The sequence below is a fragment of the Cloeon dipterum genome, chromosome 2, assembly GCF_949628265.1.
Source record: "Cloeon dipterum chromosome 2, ieCloDipt1.1, whole genome shotgun sequence".
NCBI classification, from domain to species: Eukaryota; Metazoa; Arthropoda; class Insecta; order Ephemeroptera; family Baetidae; genus Cloeon; species Cloeon dipterum.
This window is the reverse complement of record NC_088787.1, coordinates 14,772,013-14,794,270: the sequence shown is the minus strand read 5'-3', so window position 1 is coordinate 14,794,270 and position 22,258 is coordinate 14,772,013. Positions and strand designations below refer to the sequence as shown.

The 22,258-nt window shown below is 42.5% G+C and overlaps 4 protein-coding genes across 11 annotated transcripts; 1 reads left to right on the top strand and 3 right to left on the bottom strand.

The window, feature by feature from the left end:
- Window positions 1-971: 971 nt before the first annotated feature.
- On the bottom strand, window positions 972-11,575 carry LOC135935464 (uncharacterized). 5 transcript variants are annotated; one of them, XM_065477802.1, is made up of 10 exons: window positions 11,403-11,575; window positions 4,835-5,055; window positions 4,317-4,491; window positions 4,022-4,251; window positions 3,558-3,965; window positions 3,275-3,500; window positions 2,907-3,228; window positions 2,363-2,782; window positions 1,762-2,019; window positions 972-1,536 (listed from the first exon to the last, which is right to left on the bottom strand). In XM_065477802.1, the coding sequence occupies exons 2-10, from the start codon at window positions 5,048-5,050 to the stop codon at window positions 1,377-1,379; spliced, it is 2,415 nt and encodes an 804-aa protein (XP_065333874.1). In that variant the 5' UTR covers window positions 5,051-5,055; window positions 11,403-11,575; the 3' UTR covers window positions 972-1,376. The 5 variants fall into 5 exon arrangements, with proteins under 5 accessions (XP_065333874.1, XP_065333871.1, XP_065333873.1 ...); XM_065477799.1 differs by lacking the exon at window positions 11,403-11,575 and adding an exon at window positions 6,196-6,450; XM_065477801.1 differs by lacking the exon at window positions 11,403-11,575 and adding an exon at window positions 6,196-6,450 and having other exon boundaries at window positions 2,907-3,216.
- Window positions 11,576-11,909: 334 nt separating this feature from the next.
- LOC135935712 (serine/threonine-protein kinase Nek8-like) lies at window positions 11,910-15,513 on the bottom strand. Its single transcript, XM_065478244.1, has 10 exons — window positions 15,044-15,513; window positions 14,730-14,985; window positions 14,480-14,674; window positions 14,067-14,361; window positions 13,498-13,701; window positions 13,326-13,446; window positions 13,106-13,271; window positions 12,889-13,050; window positions 12,334-12,500; window positions 11,910-12,282 (listed from the first exon to the last, which is right to left on the bottom strand). The coding sequence occupies exons 1-10, from the start codon at window positions 15,151-15,153 to the stop codon at window positions 12,144-12,146; spliced, it is 1,815 nt and encodes a 604-aa protein (XP_065334316.1). The 5' UTR covers window positions 15,154-15,513; the 3' UTR covers window positions 11,910-12,143.
- LOC135935713 (uncharacterized) lies at window positions 12,488-21,995 on the top strand. 4 transcript variants are annotated; one of them, XM_065478245.1, is made up of 4 exons: window positions 12,488-12,705; window positions 18,466-18,620; window positions 19,773-20,057; window positions 20,376-21,995. In XM_065478245.1, exons 1-4 carry the CDS (start codon window positions 12,666-12,668, stop codon window positions 20,700-20,702), a joined length of 807 nt encoding a protein of 268 aa, XP_065334317.1. In that variant the 5' UTR covers window positions 12,488-12,665; the 3' UTR covers window positions 20,703-21,995. The 4 variants fall into 4 exon arrangements, with proteins under 4 accessions (XP_065334317.1, XP_065334318.1, XP_065334319.1 ...); XM_065478246.1 differs by lacking the exon at window positions 12,488-12,705 and adding an exon at window positions 17,801-17,861; XM_065478247.1 differs by lacking the exon at window positions 12,488-12,705 and adding an exon at window positions 17,990-18,129.
- RabX4 (RAS oncogene family member RabX4) lies at window positions 15,667-17,771 on the bottom strand. The gene is made up of 6 exons (XM_065478250.1): window positions 17,612-17,771; window positions 17,487-17,547; window positions 16,813-16,951; window positions 16,669-16,758; window positions 16,500-16,616; window positions 15,667-16,259 (listed from the first exon to the last, which is right to left on the bottom strand). The coding sequence occupies exons 1-6, from the start codon at window positions 17,769-17,771 to the stop codon at window positions 16,167-16,169; spliced, it is 660 nt and encodes a 219-aa protein (XP_065334322.1). The 3' UTR covers window positions 15,667-16,166.
- Window positions 21,996-22,258: the final 263 nt, after the last annotated feature.

The window sequence follows — 22,258 nt, the reverse complement described above, 5'->3', positions numbered from 1 at the left end:
CCTCCGCACCAATTTTTTGCTCCTGCAAAAAAATCATCTCTTGACCAGATCCGATGGCTAAATTGCTATTTCCTTCCGCTTGCTTGGGGCACGGAAATAAAACTTGCCGGCGCGTAACCTTGAACGATTGTTAAAAAATTTGCAATTGACGTTTCCAGTTTTTCAACTCGAGCAATTTCGCCTCGAAACCTGTACACATTATAAAACTTGCTATAAATTAATCGACCAACGTAACTTACTAGTACCTTGCAACATATTTATACTATTTGCAAGGTGCCTATAGAAATGCCATTTTTACTTAATAAGGGTTCTTCAAGCGCTTGATACGTATATGAAAGAGAGCACATTGTGATAATTACTCGGGTGTATAGTTATAGCTTGGCCTGTTGCCTAGTTTTTCAAATAAGCTCAATCTCACTCTAATCTTTTTCCATATAGTTCAGTTTCTCCATTGTGGTTGTTCACAAGACTTTCAAACTGTTTAATTATGAGTAGATTGTGTCTGATTCTTGGATAGATAGAGATGTAGTTAAAGAAAAATTATGATATCAATGCGACTTCTAGAAGATTGCTAATTAATTATGACACCCAAAACGAAGTGGAATGAATTTTGCATGAAATGAAATAAATTTCATTTGGGTGTCAGTATTTTTTTACGGTATTTATTCATATATGTATTTAATTTCATTGCAAGCCACATTTAGCTGGGTGCTTGATAGCGTGAAGGACCGTCTAAAACCTCTCTCACAGGCCACCGATCACTATTACCTCCCTTTTAGTTCACACTCAGTGGCTCGCATCATTAGCAGGAAAAAACGTTCAACCTTGTACGAAATTCGGTCTGCGCGATACGAAAAAGACCTGCTGTTCATTAATTAAATAGCTATTATTTTTTAAATAACTATATAGCCAAAATTATGCACCATTGGCCTTGTCGCTATTGATGTTTTCAAAACAAAAGTAATACAGCGTTTGTGCGATGTAGTGATATATAGATTTTTATTGATTTTTGCACAGTTAGTTTCGACTTACAATGCTTGTTTGCTGCTAGTAATTTGTAAGCTGTGGGATTACTTACGTTCTTACCAGCTAAGGTACACCTTATTGAGAGATATATATCGATGATATACATAATTACAGGTATTTAGAGTTCACTATAATTACAGCTTTTTCTTTCGCAATTAGAATTACACCCTTACGTCTGAAACTTGCTATATAACCTGCTCTTATAAAGTAAATGCTGCACTTTGAATTTTTGTCTGTATGAGAGAATTGCACACAAGCAAAATTGCACTGTCCATCAGTCCTTTCAGTCGAGAGTCGGTTGGTCGGACCTAGGGGCACGCCTTGGATGGGCCCCGGAGCCTTGTGTGAGATCACATGACGTCCTCGCGGGGCACCAGGCCCTTCAGAGCCCCCTTGGCACACAGGAGCCACTTCGAGTCCACGAAGACCAGCACTTCTAGCGATTGGCCCTTGTCGTAACTCAGGTGGCCTGACTCGGCTCCCAACCGATGCCTCACAGTCTGTACACGCCTGAAAGTACAAAATGTTAGCAATGCTAAATTGCCAATTGATTTCCAATACGATGCAACAAAGCCCCATTAGCCATCTGTCTTCACAAAGCATTATTATTACGAAACATTGATATAAACTTGATTCTTTTCCAATCACTTAATGAAACAGTCTTGATGGAGAAAGTGAACTGGCTAATTGACATTTGCAGCAACTCTAACTGCGTTCTATCCAAATTGATTTTACCTCAGTGGTTGTCCCCTATAACTGACGGCGGGTTTCTTCGCAGCGGGTTGCGGTTTCACTGTTGTCTTGGGCTTAGGAGGGGTAGGGGGTGGCGCTTTAAACGGTTTTTGCCGCAGCTCAACGGGCCGCGGCGGAGAGGGGGTGTGGGCGGGAGGCCACGAGGGTGCCATAGGTCTGGAGGGTGAGTTGATGAGCCTGGGGATCCTCGAAGGTCGGCTCATGAGCTCCCACTGGCGTTGCAATTTCTTAAATCGATCCCTGCGAAACATTTCAGACGTGGCTTTTTAGATTAAATCATTTACGAAGTTAATTAAACTTATCTAGAAAAAATGTTTCTATTGAGCTAATACATAGAGCAGTGAAATCAAAGCCTTGTATTATTTAGTAAATTGATGGACTGGTTTAATATAAAGAGCTAAAAAATAATATATATTTTCGGAGTGTGGCTGCTAATCAATTAGCAGAATTGCATAGAAGGCAATATTAAGACACATATCTCTTTACAATATGAGACGTTGGTATAATCAATTCAAAATTTAGCTCAGCTCTATTGATTCATAATTCCTAGCCATTGAATTCTACAATAAATTGATTGTGGTACCTGGTCTCTAAACTGTCCGCCTCAGAAGGCTCTTCAGAAGAAGCCTCCGCTTTGGCCGCTTCCTCGGCCACCAGTCGTTCAAGAGCCTGTGCGAGCTTTGGAGAGGCGGTCGCCGACCAGCGGCGCTGCCTCCGCTCTTCCGGTCCATTTTGTCCCAGCTGTAGGCTGAGGTTCTCGTGGACGCAAGAACGAGGACGACTCAGCAACGGCCTCAGGCCGCGCTGAAGCCGTTTCACCTCAAGCAACAGGTCCAGGTGCGCTGGTGGCCTGGGCAATGCGTCCGCAGCGGCCACCACGGCGTCAAAGTGTTGCCGGGCAATGCTACTGGCGCCGGCCAGGAAGGCGGTGGACACGTAGTGCTTGCGGATTAGCGACTCTCGCGTTCGTAAAAGTGACAGCCATGCTCCAAGCGCACCAACACTGAAAATTTAACGAAAAAAATCCACATTAAGTTATGATTCATTTTTTAATTAAAATTTTAATAATTTCATTTTTTTGCTGCAACGTTCTAACGATATTTTTGGCTTTTGTTTAAGATACTTACTTTATAAGTCCGAAGATAAAAGCGTTGACTTTGAGTGGTCCTTCAGTAAGCATATCGTCAGCGTTGACTCGCATCAACAGGTCGTTCAAAGCCTTGGCGATTTGACCGCTGTGCGCGGCCGCTTCAACCACTCGCCAAGCTGAATTAGGCACCATACCAAAACCGGTGTCTACTTCAGGTCGAAGACCGTGACTCAGAATGTCTGTCAGGGCGGGGCAAATCTGCTGAAGTGCCACCGTCTGCAGTGTGTTTGGTTCCGACAGACACGCCGAGTACTGCTGACATGCTACGCGGAACGAGCTCACCATGTCTGGGAAATTAACTACTATTTTCATAACCTTTCAAGTCCAAGGGCTGACGTAATTTACCTGATACGCTTGAAAGGTCCAGGTTGAGAGGCAGACTGAAGGGAATACGGTGTTGCTGGGGAATAACTTCTGATATTTCATCTTTTGGTGGATGGCACGGGGAATTGGGGGGTGCGAACTGCACTGTTCTGAGCAGCTGACTAGACACCTGAGCTCGCAACCTCAGCACATCCTCACTGGTTTGTTGGTCCCAGCACGGGTTGTTGTTCAACTCATCTTTGCTTCCCTGTTGAAGCAAACCTGATTTCCAAACAGCTCCTGCAGTTTAAGTGCAATGTTTTACCTTTCCTCTCACTAGTGTCCTAGGGGTGGCAGGGCTATGATACCCTGAGGAGGAGCTTGACCCCTCAAGAATCTGCCTGCACTCAGCAGGCAATAGAATATTCAGACTGTCCCAATCTCTTACGTGAGAAAGTCCCTTGTCCTTAAGCCTTTCGACGTCGTCCAAAGAGAACGGCCTCGGGCGACCGGGTCTTCCCGCTCTGGTGGGCGGACCTCTCGGCGCGAGATGAACGGTAGCTCCTGGTGGTGTACCGGCCGTCTTCAGGAAGGAAAGGTCGGGCAAGGCATAGTTTGGGTAGCAAACTTGAAGGTGGGGCCTGCTGGCACTTTGGTGTTGTTGCCCAGCAATAGAACGGGTCTGTACGCTCTGGTTTAAACTTTGGCCCTCAGTTTGTGTCGACTGGGTTACCTGGATAATAAATGTTTGAGTGTTTAAGTCCTAAATCATTGGAAAAAATATGCTACCTTTCTAGCCTTGTTTAAAAGTGCATTAATATTCGCTGGGCAAAATCTGCTCGAACTGTCGAGCTCGCTCGAGCTTGAGGTGCTCATCCTCTCCTCGCTTCTCTGTTGCTGTTTCAGGAAGAGTCGCCTCACCAGGCTGAGAGGGGCCCCTGGGCCCGCTCCCAGGCCTTCGTCCGAACTGGAGCTGCAAACATCAAACAGTTTGCGGCTCCCGCACCAGCTGTCTTCGCCTGTTGAAGGGCAGGAAAAAATCATTTTTGCCTCTCGACGCTTCTATATAATGATTTATGCGTACCAGCGGTGCTGTAGTCTTCAAAAGCTATGGTGTAGTTGTCTTTGTTGGCCTGGCAGGTCAGCAAAATGTCGCCCTCGAGATCCAAGGAATCGACAGAAATGTTCGTCAAATTGGTCAGGGGCGAGTCTTTGACCGGCGAGAATAGAGGCTCTGACCGGCACACGCTCTCCTGAAACTCATTATTAAAACACGCTCTCTCAAAACAGGGATCAGAAGAGAGAAATATAGAAAAGGTAAAACAACATGATTCATGCTCATTTGAAATAATTTAAAGTCAGGTAGGGCTGCGTGCCTCTGCTTAATAACGTTTTAAGAAAACGCAGATTACAATTTATCCATCAGAATAAACGTCAGTGTAACGGGGTTGCGTGAAAAGTCGAATAAAACGAATAGATATGGAAATCATTCACTCGCACGAAAGCACGACAGCTTAACTTTGCTTAAAAATTATCTGAGCACGTGAAGGCGCCGGGCAGAAAAACCGGGCACGAAAGGCGTAATAGAGTATAATTAATTACCTTGCTGGATGCGTCTGATTGCGAGTCGGAATAGTTGTTGACCGTGGTGAGCACAGAGTGCATGTCCAACTCCTCGTCCATATCGATTTGGGCCAGGTTCGCGTCCAGGTCCCTGGCCAGGTCGTCGTACGTTGACATGCTGAAGGTCGAGAGCAGCCCCTTCCGGGGCCAACCCTCGCCGCACCAACCGCGGTTGTTGCAGTTTGGGTCACCCATTTTTTCTGTAACAATTTGTCGACTGTTAATAAAAATAATGATTTTTTTTTCTTCTGTAAAATATAGATTTATATCAAGTGCACGTGATTGATTTTATTATTTGCTCTTCTTTAACAAACTAAATAACAACAATCTATCGCTGAAATCTCCGTATTTCAAAAGCATATGAATTGCGCAGTTAAGCTCGCTATTCAAAATAAATAAATGTGTTCTTTAGATGAGGGCATTACAATAATGTCATCCAGTCATTCCGATGCGAGAGAGGAGAGCAGCCAGATGCTTTGAATTGATGCAGGAAGTGACTAATAAAGAGAGGTTTTGTCGCGTCGCGTTGCCACGCAAGTGAGTGCAGTCTGCGCACTCCTGGGATTTCTTGTCGCCTTCTAATATTTCGCATTGCGTGCTAAATATTTTCAGAGGAGAGCAAAATGCCTCAAATAATTTTAAATTAATTTTAATCAATTGAAAAATTGAAGAATTTTGATCAGATTGATTGATTGATTGTTAAATTTACAACTACTGCTTAATGCCAAGTTGTGAAGTGTTTTCATTTAAATTGCAATAAATATCATGCTAACAGAAAGTTTAATGCATTTAACTTACAATTTTTTTATCACTTGAATGGTTGATGATAGTAAAACCTTAATTTGTTCTTGATTCATAACATTTTCTATTATAGCTATTTTGTTCAAACTTTTATTTTCCTTACTAACAAATTGGAATGCTATTTTTTGTTTTGTATTCTACTAATCGTAGAAGTTATCTCTAGTAAAATATTTACTTGTAAACTTTTAAATGATGGAAGAAAAATTAAGTTGCTGATGCGTACGTGCATCAGAGGTTAACTATTAACGTCTGTATTTTTTGTGCGCGTAAGATCTAGCAACTCAATCTAAAATAACCACTCTCTGAAAAAAAATCAAGAAAATTTAAGATGGCGCGAACCCAACCCTGTGTTGGACGCCCAACTAAATGATTCGTTCGGGTTACGCAGCAGTTTCGCAAGCCGCGATTGAATCATCGCGAAAACAGGCTGAGTGTGCAGCACTTGCACAACGTATTCCGCAATAATTATTGTTTATGTGTACACCACCCCCGCACAATGAGCCCGGGGCCCCCCAACGGCAGCCATCTTGGTGCTCTACCTTTCCTATTGTCGCACGACTCGTTGTGGTTATCGTTCCTCGGGGCCTGTTGCGTTTTTGCGGGGGCCCGGCGCGCCCTCCGCCGGCAGGGCCGTTTGGAGCCCTCCCTGGGCTTTTGTGTGGGGGCCGGGGCATCTTGGACGTACAAGACGCGACCCGAGGAATACTCTAGGAGTTTGGTCATCAGACACAGCGCGAGCACCAGCATAGGGACATAGTCCGACGAGCACTGAAGATGTTATTTCTGGACCATTCGGAGCGAACGCTCTAAACGCGGCTCTCCCCCGGAGACACGCAGTCGGAGGGGCGACCGACCGAGAGGGGCACTACTTGGTCCTCGGCTTGTGTTTGACTGAACAGATTTGTTTGTTTTCATTATCGAATGAATTGTCTCGTTTTTTTGTTTTTCGACTTTAATATGTGCTAAATAACACGTTCCATATGGTTAAATATCATGCATTTTCAGAGTTCTAGCTCCGATTCTTGAAACGTTTGGTTTTCCTTTAACTTTTAGTTGTTAGTACATATAACATGTTGTTTTTATCCAATTGCTCATATAAAAATTTTACCCCCAAATGCTGAATCCAGATGCTTACCGCGAAAATGTAATTTTGAGTAGGTTGAATTAATTAAGAGCAAAGATTAAAATTTTAGGTTGCAAAGCCACTCGTTTGTTTTTATGCATTTCAAACATATCCGCAGGCGCGATTCTATTTCACAAACATGGCTTTAGAATCACTGCTTACCTCAAACCACAGAAGGTTGCAAATTTTGCCAAACGGACTTTCCGTTTGCGGTTTTTTATGCGTCATTAGCATTTGTCTTTAATCTCAACGAAGACGCTCTACCTAAATATGTTAAATAGGTTCTTGTTAAATATAAAATAAGATGATATCAAGCGACGAGCCATTAAAGTGTATCCCAAGAGCGGGATGCAAAACAAACAAGTGGTGCAGATGAGAGTCACTCCTTTGATCAGACGCGCTTTGAGAGCTATTGATGGTTCTTTTGGGAGATTGTGTCGTGCTAATCGTGCAGAGTTACGTCATCACGTGGTGTATAAACATAAAGGAGGCAGAGGAGGGCCAATCCGTGGCAGAGGAAATTCTATATAGCGTGGTTGTTAATGCCCTTTCACCCTGCTGCTATTGCCCCGTCGTATAACAATGACGTCATTCCATTTCACTCTTATCAGGCCACCTTTTTGTTAAGCATTTTAAAAAAAGGTTTCACTCAACAAAAATATATGATACCTGCTGTGGAACAGTGGGTCCAAAATTTTAACTGAGCTCCAACATCGCAGCCGAGAACAATTAACTAAACGGGGACGCACCATCAGGACCATTAGCTCAATTCATTTGCACTAACCAAAATTACAAAGAGAATCAATCGTTTGTTTACGCTTGGCTATTAAATAGAAATAACTATCGTGTTGCTACGAGTCTTTGGTTCTTTGCAAGTGTGATATTTAAGGGATGAACTATATAGAACGAGTCGATTGGTACCCTGCATTGGATGACAACTGCTGGCCTAGAGGAGCAGGACAGAATTTGCCAAATAATGAAAAAAAGAGAAAATTTGGTAGCTCCTGCAAACCAATTTTAAATAAGCTGGTGATGACAGTGCGAGAGGTAAAATTTAGGGATAAAATGGTGCGTTACACCGTAAAAATAAAAATGATAAAATCCTATATAAATGCATGAAGTTTAGAAACAATAATTTTTTACTTTCTGTCCACTTTTTACCGCTTTTGGCGTTTTTAGCATTGCTATTAGCAGTTCCACGATGTTAGTGATCGATAAATTCATAGTAAAACGAATTATTTACCAAAACAGTTTCTGGAAAGTTATCAACAAAACACACAAAAAATAACACCAAAATAAAAATTATTTATAGTTTGGACGCCGGATATAGAAAAAATAAGGCCTTATAATGTCACCTTCTCTCCGCTGGAGGTGGCATAAAAACAGCTTAACTCCTGAAATAATCTCGAGCGGGTTTTTTCCCTCGCTTTGGCCGCGGCCCCAACTGCTTCCAAGTAAAAAGCATTTGGGGTAACTAGTAAAAATTTATTTTGGTGCGCCGCTCTGCGGCCACAGGCAGTGTGGTGCGTCCCCTGGCGCTTGTTTTATTTGAATAATAAGCCACGCGAGAGTGTGTTTGCCAACACACGGAGAAATAGAAAGATCTCTCCTCGCGCTGAGTTCACCTGCAAAAAGTGCCAGGCAGGCTGATCGCCGATATTTGCCAAAAATCCATGACTCACCCTTTGCCTCATTATGTGCTAATTTACCATTATAACCCGCGGGGCTGCTTGGCGCTCAACACGTTGTTTTTGTCCACGTTCAGCGGGTTGTTTTGCCTCATCAAAACTCAAACCCATTAATTGACGAGTCACTCGCAGGAGCGTTGTTAACCAGGCGGCAATGAAAAATTTCCAACAACCCAGAATATCGAAATGAGGCTGCATATAATGTTCTAGTTAGCCGCGCGCGCGTTCTCTCTCTCTCTCTTACGGCAGACTGAGAGTAATGAATGTAGTCTAGTGTGTGCATTTTTAATAAATACTAAGTGAGTTGTGAGGTTAATTGCTTGCTTCTCACGCGGTACTCATGTACAGATAATAAAAGTTTATCTATAATTTTCTGAGTTTTCGACATAAACAAAACCCACAAAACCATATTTTGGAAACCTCTTTAGGGAAACGCACTGTTATCTCGTGTGAAACCTTTTCGTTGAAGGCGCGTTGAAAGATTGCAGGGTTTCCGCATGTTTTTTTAAACTTTTTAAAACATAAAACTGATAGGACGCTGTTTGTACTGTCTGATTAGTTATTTTGGAGTAAAAGTGGATAAAACATGAAACAAAAGTGATTTAGTTATTTTTTCAATCTAACTTGTATCCCAATAGTGAAACTCCAAATAGATTCCGCCTTATAAATTATTCAACAAAACGATTTCATCAATGACAGCTTTTGTTAACTTGTGTTCATTTTCCTGTAGATCAATTTTTCCTTTTCGTTTTGACACCTTTAAATTTGGACCTTAAAATTTACTCTTAAAAGATTAAAATGAACACAGGATAGTAAATTATGACGTATAATTATACTTAAGTTAAAATATTCGTAGAAGCTTTTGATATGAGTCTTAGGAATACTTCAATTCTATTTGTGTCTGAAGATAAATACATTTATCAGTTTTCCTTATATTTGGAACTGCCTAGAAAACATAGGCTACAGATGGAAAGTTTCTTCTGGACATTTCACCAAAAACTAACTGCGTGAAAATAAATATTTAAACCTCAGCAAATCAGCACATTGCAGCTGCGCGTTCTCCCGGCATAGTGTGCTGAGTTTTGTTATGTCTAACGCGGCTGGCTGAATAGTTTTTGCATAACAGTGTACCCCGCAGTGTGTGGAATATCTTTTGTACAAGTATATAGTCTACTGCATCTAAACATCGGCGTGAAAAGTCATGAATAAATGTGCTTCCTGCTCGTGACTTAAATGTCAGACGGGTTGAAAATAGTGCGTCCATCTAACCCTTTCAATCCCCCACACGTTTTGTCGTGCCAGCAGCTTTTACGTCTCGTTGGTATAGACATGAGGGGTTGTGCCGCTCTTTCGCTCCAATTTTTTGTCCCTCGCGCTTCATGTTGTGTGGAATTAGAGGCCTATAAATAAATGAGTAACCGCGCGGCCACATTTTTGTGCCTCCACGGTACTCGAGAAAGAAATGAGGGAGCAGGCAAGGGCAACCAACACTCTCGAGGCCCTGCAGACGCCAGAGCTATCTACCAATTAACTTTTCAATTAACTCCTAACCCGCCTCGTGGTGCGCCTCACTCGAAGAATTTGACAAGCACTTTTCGATAGGTCCAATTGCAGCCAGGGCCATCTGGATAAGATTAATTGGCTCTCGTCAAATTTCACTCTTCTGGCGATGTTTTACCCCCTCTCAAAAATTATTGTAGATAATACTCCGAATTTTAAATTCGTTTTCGTTGTTTGAGCCATCGGAGCCATCCATTAATTGTCTCCGAACAACCTCAGCACAAAGCAGCTCTCACGTGGCCAAATGCTTTTATTCATGTGCTTGCCAAACTTTGGGTGGGCGCACATGCATCCAATTGTCTGAGTAAACCAATCACGAGTTTGCTAAAAATAAAGGCTATCGATTTGCCAGCAGTCACTTTTTGGTTGTGCAAGGCAGACTTTGATATGCTTACGTAAACTAAATTATAAAACGCACTTAATTTAATAAACGTCTCTTTTGCGAAACGGATTGGGAGCAGTGTTTCTTTTAAAATGTAAAGTCATATAGCTCACAACAGAGCCTGTCGAGTTTCCAGCTCGGAGAATTAATTCATTCTGTGAGTCCACAACTGCATGAATCTCTTTGTTGCTCGAAAATAGGCCACTCAGCATAAAGTCTGCCGTCTGATACGCCAAAGGCGCGCGGCTCATGTGGCATAAATGTGCATAATACAACAATGAATACTGGTCCTGGGCTTTTTAAAACCGCTTCGTATGCTATACATACAAGATACAAGCTTATGCAAAGCACTTTGGATGTTAGTCAATCTGTACTTTCATCCACGACGCAATTCTGTCAATATATTTTTTGCCATAAAAATGCGCATAAATAAAGCTGCATTACATATATATGGTGTTTTTTTAATCAACGCGCTGGAATGAACTAAAAAAACTGTCAACCAACAGGGTAGACAAATAGGGGTGCAACAAATCTGATGGGTCGACGAACCCGATTCCTATTCGGGATCTCAACACAACGAAAGAGTGAAAATGGAAAGTGGCCAAATATTTCAACCTGCACCAGATTCTCAGATGACATAGTGCCCAAAATAGACAAAAACAGTCGATTTAGATAAATGTCATGTTGTCAAGTGAAAAATATTGAAACCGACCTTTAAATGGCTGCGAGCTATCAACGGAGATACCAGTGACCTTTGACCTGCCGCGCAAAATCCCTTTTATCGGATTTAAAAATTAAAATTTTGTACAAATTTAATTTTGATATGGCAAAAAAACGTGACCAACCGGAAGTTCAAAGGTGGCCGGGGGTGGTGGAGACCTACCACCCCCAAGGGTGACCTCAAGGTCGGCGAACGCTTGGTTTTCTGGGCCCAGCGCGTGTCAGGGTAGGTGACAACTGTCACCACGGGGGCAACTAATATTCACAACCTACCTCGATGTTGCGGACCTATCCAAAGTCCATGGGGGCGGCTGTGAGGCCGAAAGGGGCGGCAGAGCGGCCGAAAAGGGTGCGACCAAGATGGCGCGTCGATCAATAGTCGGTGCGGTGACTCACACGTCGCCTCCAGTGCCGAGGCACGCGCACAAAAAGCGACCGCGCGGGTGCTCTATGGTGAGTGAGTGGAGCAAGGGGTGCCCCGGCAGATGGCAGCGCCGCAGCACCCCTCCGACCACCCCCTCTGCTCCACGACATACCTATGCACTCTCTCGTTTAGACTAATTGCGTAGTAGGTCTCAAAAATAAATATTTTTTGGTCTGTTTCTCAATGCACTGTGTTGCCTAGAACTTAAAATAACGATGGGAAATATATTTTTCTGATATTTTTTTAAATTGAGCAAGGCAACTAAAAGCTTATGTGATTGGATGAGTAACTATGTGAGAGTTTTGAGTAAAATTATTTTAAAATCAGATATTTCCTTCAGAATGTTGTTGAACTATTGAAGTAAAAAGCCATTGTTTTATAAAAGCATAATATTTTTTATTAAATTCAGGGAACCAAACACTTGTGTACTTTTGTATCGATTGACGGCAAACACAATTTTGAATCACGACGGTATATAAATTTTAATGAATTTCATCCTTCTCGGTGGGTCTCTTTTATGTCCTGCGCCACTCGTGTCTGGCCAAGCATATTTTTTTCCTTTCGCCGCAGAATTTGCCACTGCTCCGGTCTTACTCGTCTTTCAATTCTTTGCGCAGCCACTCAGGGGCGGCCGTGGAGTGGCCCGGCGGCAAAGGAGCGCCGGTGTGCACCACTAGCCACACATTCTGGCCCGAGGTTTGCAAATCGCCAAGACGAGGACCGTAGACACTGGAAAAAGGAGTGTTTCAAAACAATAAAATACGACTTTCTGTTACGCACGCCAGCACTTCGTTTGGACGTTCGAATTTATCTTGGCCCTCATCTTCATTTTCCGTCTTGAAAAATTTAAGAGAAAATAAGGATGCTGGCTTTTCAGGGCGGCTCCAGTAATAGATGACTTGGTCGTCTGTGGCGGCGATATATCCCGAAGACAGAATGTCCGCTAGCTATAGAAACTCGCATTTAGGAGTTTTCGTTTAAGATAATTGCCGAGCGGCAGCACTTAAAAGGCGAGCGCCGGCTGCTCTAGCATACGGGCGTAGCGTGCTAACTGTGGGTGCGCTTGCCATGACGACAAATTTTTGTTATCATTTTGTTCGCGAGATAACAAAATGCAGTTCATGCTTTTTAGACCTCTTAATCCGGCAATAGGTAAGTTTTTACCAAAAGCTAGCAATTTTTTTGGATAGACGATAAAATTTCAATCAATTTTAGCGTGCAGAAAATACATTGTGGAGTGTAACCAAATGTATGTAGCTGTTTTGTCATGCCATCTCAATATGGATTTACAAAATCCTTATCTTCAAAATATTAATTTCACACCGAAAGACTCACTTTCACCGGTCCTTTGATTCCCTGAACTGGACCGCTATTTGGCCCTCCAACAAGAACGATTCTATTGTCCGGCGTGATCGCAACCATTTGCTCCTTTCCAATGGAAACATCCCTCGCCTTGATTGTCAGTTTCACCGGCGTTGTGGTGTTAACAATTTTACTCTGTCACATAACCAGGATATCAAACATCATAAAAGGGTCGTATAAAAATTATTACCTTGAAGCCGAGAATCCCGGGCTTGTCTAATCCCAGTCGGTCTCCCTCGTTGTCTCCCCAAACCCAAATAGAGTCATCCTCAGCTATAACTGCACTGCAGCTTTGGCTGGCACACACTATTTTACATTTCTCATTGGCTAATGCCTGAACTTTTACAGGTGTTGCCCTGAAGTAAGAAAGTTATGCTAAAATTTTTAAGAAAATGAGTTTACGAAATTACGTTTTCTGCACACCATCAAGTTGCGTTTGGCCCCAACAGAAAACATAACCGTCCTCATCCAAAGCTAACACGTGATCGTCTCCGCAACTCACTTGTGATATTCCGACACTTAAAAGAATTTCTATAACATCCCAATTAAAAACAAGCAAGTAATTTTAATATTGATGTCCACCTATGATCCGCGGCGTGTTCTGATTTTCAAAATCACCATGCCCGAGGCACCCATCTTGTCCCTGGCCCCAGGAAACTAAAACGCCACTTTCGCTGCCCACAATGCTGAACCCCAACCCAGCTGCAACCAGGCTCAATCGTCGCTCTCGAACGTCCCTTACCACAACAGGCAACTCATCTCCCTTCCACTCATAAACATCTCCCTCTTGAAAAAGGATTTGTTTTTGTAAAATTTCAATAGGTAATTAATAAGCAGACAGAATTAATTATTTTTTTTCTAGACGATCTATATAATTTCTTTAAAAAAGGAAAATTTTTTCGAGAGGAAAATATTGGTTGTCTTTGCAAATTTTATTGATGTGATCAAGTTAGTAGGGATTTGCTCAAAACATTTTCAAATTTAAAACTGAACCTACTCAACTTCTTTTTCAATTTTAATTTTTAACAAAAACTTCTCTGTTCATTTTTTTTGGATGGTTAATTTTCCTTTGCACTTTTAATATTTTTAATAGAAAAACAACCTTAATGGCATCACGTTAGGGGATTTTAAAAGTTTAAAATTGTAAATACCCGTGGTCAATGCAAGACAGTGGGCAGGTCCGGCTGAAAAGTCAGCCAGGGTGGATGTGGGTGGTAGGGGAATCGCTTCTATTGTTTCCATCGTGGGCGCACATTTGTACACCACCGATCGGCTCCTCCTAATCGAAAGCCGCAGGCGAGAGAGGCCCAACAGCAGCGGTGGCAGCCATTCTTCGCAAATTTCCGCTGCCGAAGGTCTCTTTTCAGGATCGCGTTGCAAAATCGATCCGACCAAGCTTCGCAACCCTTGCGAGTATTGCTTGCTGTCTAACGGCTCGAACATGCCCTACGTTTGTGATGGCGAGAACGCAGTGAAAATTTGTTCAATGCTGTAAGTATGCAGCCGGCCACATTTCGCAATGCTCCCGGTTGCATACTCCAGCGTCGTAGACTTAATATTTTACCGCGATTATTCTGGCCACCAATGCAGGCAAATTTTCCCCGTCAAACGGTTTCCTCAAGCTCATCATTTCATACAGGATACACCCCGAGGCCCAAATATCCGATTTGGAACCGTACTCGAGTCCCTGGCACATCTCGGGGCTCAGGTAGTAAGGCGTTCCTAAAATCGTCTGCGCCTGTGCTCGTGACGTCAGAACCTGAAATCATTACTTTCTAGTTAGTTAACAAAGTCGCCCAAAATTTTACAAATACTTTAGATATTCCGAAATCGCCAACTTTGACTTGGAGACTGGACGTCAGGAAAACGTTGGCTGTTTTTAGGTCGCGGTGTAAAACGCCTCTTGAGTGCATATGCGCCAGAGCAGACGACAGCTGCGACCAAATATGCAAAACGGCCCTTTCCGAGAGAGGTGTATTCCGCGGCCCTAGCAACTGTGCCAAAGTCCCTCCGTCCGCGTATTCCATTTCTATCAGCAACGAACCTCCTCTTTCAAAGCTCCGAATGTATCTTTTGAATATTTTCTTTTATTTATCTCGGATCAGTATTAAATGTCACCCGCTTTTACCTGATGATATTTGGGTGGTTGAGACTGGCGAGGACCTGAACCTCGTTAAGGGCCAGCTGGCGTTCAGTAGCTTCCAGCTCGGTCAGCTGAACTTGTTTGATGACCACCATGAGGCCATCGACGTGTCTCCGATAAAGAATGGCATGGCCAAATGCACCTGATTTCGCAAGGGAGTGTTAAAGAGTTGATTTTTTACTAACACAGTCGGTGTTTCAGTAAAAAGTTATATTTTGATTTAATGAAATTTCCTTAGCTATTAACTAGCAATTCAGCTATATACTGTATTTGCATATTGTTGCCATATTTTTAATTTACAGTTTTAACCGTTTCCAAATAAAAATTTATTTTCTCCGCGTGAAAAATATATTATAAGCTTGAGACAAATAAGATTTTTAGATTTACAGCGATTTATAATTTCAAATTTCATTATTTTTTTATGAATTTTACACATTTTAAAATTTTGGCATATTAATAGTTAATTTAGTCGGTTTTGGACAAATAAATCAATTTCAAAACACGATTTTTCAATGAGAATCCGTTATTTGCACAGAAATAAACGGAGGTCAAAACTGGAACTCATAAATTTAATCTATAGGAGTTGGAGCAATGGGAAAGGTACACACTTGTGCAATATCCAAGTTTTTATTGCTCAGCCGCGACAGTTAAAAAGCCATGACAGAGTTTTGTAGTCTCACAGTATCAAGTGATAATCATACAATCGAATAACGTCCACATTGAAAATGTGATTTCCACGAGGGAAAATAAACCGGGGTAGGGGCGACTTTGTGCCAAAGAAGCGGTCAGGGTGCGAGGCGGAGTTACCCTTGCCGACGGTGCGGACCTTGTCGTATCCTGGGATCAGGTCAGCCATGTCGCCGCCAGCAGCACGTATAATGATGCAGGTTCCTATACAATAATTCTGGTTTCGGCTCTCAACACCATGACAACCGCCGCGCAAACACTACGCACTAGAAATGCAGCTGATTCTCTCACTTTTTCATATATATATGCACGCGTTCGGTCTGTTATGTCCGTGCGGCAATTCGTTTGTGTATGTGTGTGCGATCGTTCGTCCTCGCCAGCAAGGTATAAAATAGTGGTCAATCCTATCAGTCTTGGGAGATCAGCAATTGCAGCGCCACTGTTCCGTGATCCGCGTGCTGTCGCCGCTAAGCTTGATTTCCGACGAGCTCTTTTCACGTTCATTGCCCAAAACCTTCAAAATAAGAGAAAGTTCAAAATCAATTTGATGTTGCCAAAAATATTTGCATCGATGGTACTGTTGTGTTGCCCCAAAAATATTTTAAAATTTGTTACAATGCCACGTTAGTTGTTTGAAAAAAAATCCGATCTAAAATAAATAGGGAAATATAGGCCTCTGAGTGGATAAAAATGGGAAATATTGAAGTTATTTTTAATATGAATGTTCCAAAAATTGATTATATAATCAACAAACCTGTTTGGAATCGCATTGCTCTCTTATGTTCCTTGCCAGGGTGAGGAATGCGCGTTCGATGTTGATATTTTGTTTGCAAGACACCTCAAAGAAGGGCATTTCAAAAGTTTCTGCAATCTAAAAACGAAATTGCAAAGTCTGGTATATTTCCAAATATTAATTTACTCACTTTAATTCCACGTTCAGTCTCGACGCATCTGTGACTTATATGGTCACACTTGTTTCCCACCAATACTTTTATCACATCGGGAGAGGCGTTCTGTAAAACAATCAATTTTTTTAACGGTGTAAGTTAATATTTGTACATCTATACCTCCTCAATATTTCTGAGCCAGTATGAAAGGTGGTTGAATGATTCTAGGCTTGTGACGTCGTACATGAGAAGGATTCCCATTGCACCTCTGTAGTAGGCCGTTGTCAAGGTTCGGAACCGTTCCTGTCCCGCCGTATCCCTGAAATATATTATTGCTATAAATTTGTCATTCACGAAGTTTTGTCGTATTTTCATGTAACTAGAAGTGACAGAATGCAGCGATAAGATATTAAATATTTTGTAATGGAATACATTTATCGATTTTTAAAGCCGCTCGCAATTCATCTCTTATTTCATTACTTTCTCCGTCGCTCCAGACATCTGCGCAATGTAAATTTTGTATAAAAGTGCGCAGAACATTATCCAAGTATGCTCTGGTACAGCGTACCAGCTGAGAGCAACAATTATCGATCCTGTCAGTTTGCGCGCAATAAACAACTATAATAATATCAAAATTATATTCAAATTTTCGAGACCAAATTTTTCCCTTTAAGAGGGTAAGAATGACATATAATTTTCATTGAAAGGTCAAATTTTAAAAATATTAAATTAAAAAGCCGAAGCTATATAGAATGGCTGCAAAAAACATACTTGAATAAATGAACCAAACCCAGCAGAATCCGTTCCTCGACCTGACATGAGCTGAATGAACAGTTGCCCTGAAAGGGACTCACCATATCTGCAGCTTGACAGGTTTCCCGTCCAAATTTATGATCTTCTGCTTGAAGTCTATGCCTGTAAGAGGGTGTCAGAGTGTGAGTGAGCGAGTCAGGTGTCGGAGGCGCGTCAGGGTGCGTACCTATGGTGGAGATGTAGGTGTCGTAGTACCTCTCATCGCAGTACCTGTGGACGATGCACGTTTTGCCCACATTCGAGTCACCCAGCACGAGAATTTTGTAGGTGCCTGTGCACTCGATCGCCATGTTGGACTCACCCCTATCGATCCATGAGTGAGTCATGCATCCACCCCAGAGCCACCCTCCACCGCTCGTCAGTCTCAGTCAGCTGGCTGGCGGCGCCGCGTGTACGTCGCTCGCTCTAGCTGTCCAGTGAGTGTTGTTTCGCGCCCTTTGCCGCTTTTTGTTTGTTATTGTGTGCCAGAAATAGCGCCTCTTGGTCTTTGTTGGGCCGCCGCTTGTCCCGAAGCCACACCTCTGGCTGATCGCTTAGGCGGCCGCTCTCGCTCTCGCTCTTATACTTTTCCCTATCCTCCTTTAACGCGGAGTCTGTGCTCGAGCGGAAGGAGGCTGCCAGATCGTTGCCAGGGTGATCTCTTTCGCTCGGGTGCACCTTGATGACGAAACTGAGCGCACACAAGCAAGTATTCGATCTCAAGGCGTGGGGGGTAATTAACTCTGGGGCATGTAATTAGCAAGTCGCGAGGACGCAGCAGGAAAATTTGGGGTGAAATCTGGCTCTGCTCCAGATTCACTATATAGACACGCGTGCTCTCGCGTAATAAGCAGTTTGCCCCCTTATGCAACCCGCGGGACGAGTGGCACGCGGCTCGTCTCTGCATTGTTAATTATTTTCGCACACTCTAATTTGGTCCGTTGTTCTCGAGCAGCGTGCATTATTCATTTCTTGCGCCCCCCATACTACCATGGAAATTAATGTCTGTCGGTGAGGCTTATCTTTTGTGCTCTGTTTCAGTGCGGGGAGCGACGGTGGCGGCCCTCGCAGGGCTGGCACTGCCGCTGGCGCTGCCGCCGCTGCACATGGCTGTGCTCTCCAAGTACTGGTCCAAGTACGCCCGCAAGGTCGACAAATTCACGTGCACTTGCAGTTGCTGGGATACTATTTTTAAAGTGAGTATTCGACCGAATCGCTCAACTCGCCCCGCACTTGTCGCGATAAGCATCGCTGGCAACCAAAAACTAGTTTGGCAGCATACTCTTCTGGGGGAGCAGTTAGATTCCTGATTTGGAGCGGCAGGGATGAAATCGATTCCGGAGTGCACTCATTAATCTTCGTCTGCGCTTGGCGCAGTCACAACGCATTCGCAGCCACCAACTGTGAAACCCACCCCAAATGTTCTCTTATCAGAAAGGAATCTTTTAAAGAATTAATCAATAGACTTTTTAAACACTTAGCATTTTTATTTCACGTGCCTGTAATAATTCGATGGGTAAAATCGACCGGTTAAGGGCACTATTTCAGATTTTTCGAAAATATTTAATTGTTTGTCAATGATTTTTTACTTGATTTTGATCCCTCCTGTCACGGTCTGCCCAATGATGTGCGAATTTCGCTAGTATTACTGTTCGCCCTTTCTTACCTGAAATCTTTTTATTCAATGTATTTTATTGTATTTGACTAAGAGCAAGAATAATAATTTGAGCTAAATTTCCCTTCTGGTATAATAAATCATAAATTCCAATAAGGAGACATTACCCGCAGCTTGATTCGCATGCAAACTTTGATCCGATTTTATCAAATATTAAAACGGTAGCCTATGGAAAATTTTAAGCATTTTCGGCTTTTTCATAAATTTTATCTTGTACACTGAGAGAAATACTATCGGCGCATCCATATAGCCTTTATGGTTAAACGGTTGCCACAATTTTTTAAGGGCAGATACTTGTAAAAGATTTATGTAAGCTACATGATTTTTTTTGTATTAGTACAAAAATCAAAAGTGTCACAATCCATGCTTTTGTTATGGGTTGAGCCACATTCTCATCATGTGCACACTTCTTGGGTTTTTTATGGGCTGAGCCAGAATCTTATTATGAGCACACTTCTTAGCTTTGATATGTATTGAACCAAATTACATATATGTATTATTCTTTGAGTTAAAGGCAAAAATGATTTTTTCACAAATTTTCTGTAAAAAGCTTAACTTAAATTAAACTTAACTTTGATAAACTACAGGATGCAACCAACCTCCCACTGGAAAATTACGTCTAATCATGAACTCGATCACACTATCACGTAACTAATCAATTTCGATTTTCCAGGGCACCTATGAGACTGGGGTGGCTTCCTACAAGCATTTTTATTTTAACGCGACCCGCAACGTGCTGCTCATATGGATGCTGACTGTTCTGGCCATCGTGGCCCTATACGAGGCCATCAAGCGGATGGCCATGCTGGCCGTAAACGGCCGCCTACGCTTTCCAATGGCCCTACTTTTCCTAACCGCTCTCTTCCCGCATTACTACAGCTGGTGGTCCTACCTCAATTATTGGAACGACGATTTTTACACGCAATGGCATCATCAACTGTACTTCACTGTCTCAGAGGTACGGTTCAATCTTTCCTCAATTAAATAATTTTTTCAACCGCTGGTAAAAATGGGCAGCCGCCGCCGGGAAAAAAATTTGGCTAAGCCGGTCCCGCCAGCCGCCGCCTTAAATCTTGTGGCTGAGACCACTAGGTTTAATTACCTATTTGATTCCTCTATTTTATGCAAAATTTATTTTATACTTGTTGAAATAGTATAGGTACATTAAATGTTCTAAAAGGGCTTCCGCAAATTGTGAATTGATATGTACATAGTAAAGCTGTGCTTCTCTATCCTCCCGAATTTCTATCACTAATATTCTCATTTTTGGTGTCAGGTTGGCGCGAGTTACGCGGTGCTGCGGTTGGCCGACCGCGAAGTCAACGTGACGAGCCGCGGCGTGCTGCCAATCGTGGCCGTTGGCATGGTGCACGCCTTCCTGGCCGCCCGCGACCAGTTCGTGGAGAATGTGCTGGCCGCGCGTGGTCTGGCCCACCAGGTGGTGCGGGACGTGGCCCTGATGGTGCCCGACCTGCTGCACATCTTGGTGCCGCTGGCCTGCCTGATGGCGGCCCGACCCACGCCATCGCGCCGCTTCTGGATCGAACTGACCGCCTGCGTGGCCGCTGGCCTCACAACTTTCCGCCTCCTCTGCGATGAGTGAGATATGATGAACCTTCTGCGAGTTCGCGCAGCACATATCACTGAAGAGTTCTATTCCTCTTCCTTTGACTGCCCTTGGGGATATACATAACATATTTATAATCTTATATTATATACGCTTCATTTTATGCAGGTGGCCAGCAAGAACACACTGATAATGTCGTGAGAAATGAGAAAATACGATTTTAGGGATTTTAGGCAGCTCTCAAATGTGATTTGATTTTTGAGCGGTGTTTGTTTCATTTCCATATCAGTCTTTTTGAGATGAAATTTCGATAGTGTTCAGGTTTCACAGCTTTCATAGATCAATTTCATTTTTTATTCTTATTATATGATGCTTCGCGTCTCATTCATCTTCACTCCAGGCATCTTATGCAACCCGCCTCACTCAGAAGCAGAGCCGGTTGTACATGTTTGGAGCTTCACTTACTTCATGCTCTGCGGTCACCTCAACTATTTTAAGAGATGCTTTATACTTATCGCTCTTCATCTTTAATCTCTCACACACCACATTGCTCTAATGGACTAGCACAAGACAATTAACAACTACTTTCATACAGTATTAACTTAAGATTAATTAATTGTTGCCAAAAAGCATTTTAGCTCTTCATAAGAGTACCTTTTAGAACAGCACTTTTAGATTCATTAACCAGCGCTCTTACAAGGCCCCATCTTTGATACTGAAAATGTCGTACTAATTATAAGCTGCTATAACTTAATATCAATTCCGAATACAAAAGACTGGCATTGCTCTACAAGTCGAAAAATGATGTTGTTATTGAAATTGACTGTTGTTAACTTCTTCGTGAGGGTGGGAACACACAGGATTCGATATTTACAAAAATGTATTGAAAATTATTGAAGCAAAGGTGAGAGCTCGTGTTGATCAATGTTGTGTTTTAGAACAAATGCAATATTTATATGTATTTTGAGAAATTGGCCAAGATTGTTAAAATTTAAACACACACTTGACTTGCAAATATCTTCAAAATCTGCTCCAATACCCTTGAGCCTATACACATAAATATTTGTGTCTATATTTGGTCAAGTCAGAACCCTCTGCTGGAACCGACATGTGAAATAGCGTTATTTGGACGAACTAACAAGTAAGCTGGACAATAAATGGAAATGTAAAGAGCAAAAATAGAAACATAAGAACACAAAAACGGTTATGGAATGAAAGGTGTACAATGTGAGCACAAACGTTGTTGAGGCATAATTATGAAATAATGTCTCGGCCAATGGTACCATGCAAGAGTATATAGTTGAAATAAATGGACCTAAGAGGTCGGTAGCTGCGCGTTTCTTTTAGATTTGATTCACCTTCACACGCCAGATGGCTTTCCCTTTTGTCCCCTCCTTGAATCCACTTTTTTAAGGGTTTCGGTTGGGAAGGTGAGGAATATTTGAGAGCGGCTGATTTATTTACTGAGAGGCGGCAATAAAATTAAACAACAACGGTGCTTAAGGAGCCAGCCTCGATAAAATCAATTTTCTTTTTCCTGACAGACATGATGACGGTAATAACGGCCTTACACCGACCCAAAATACTTCTCC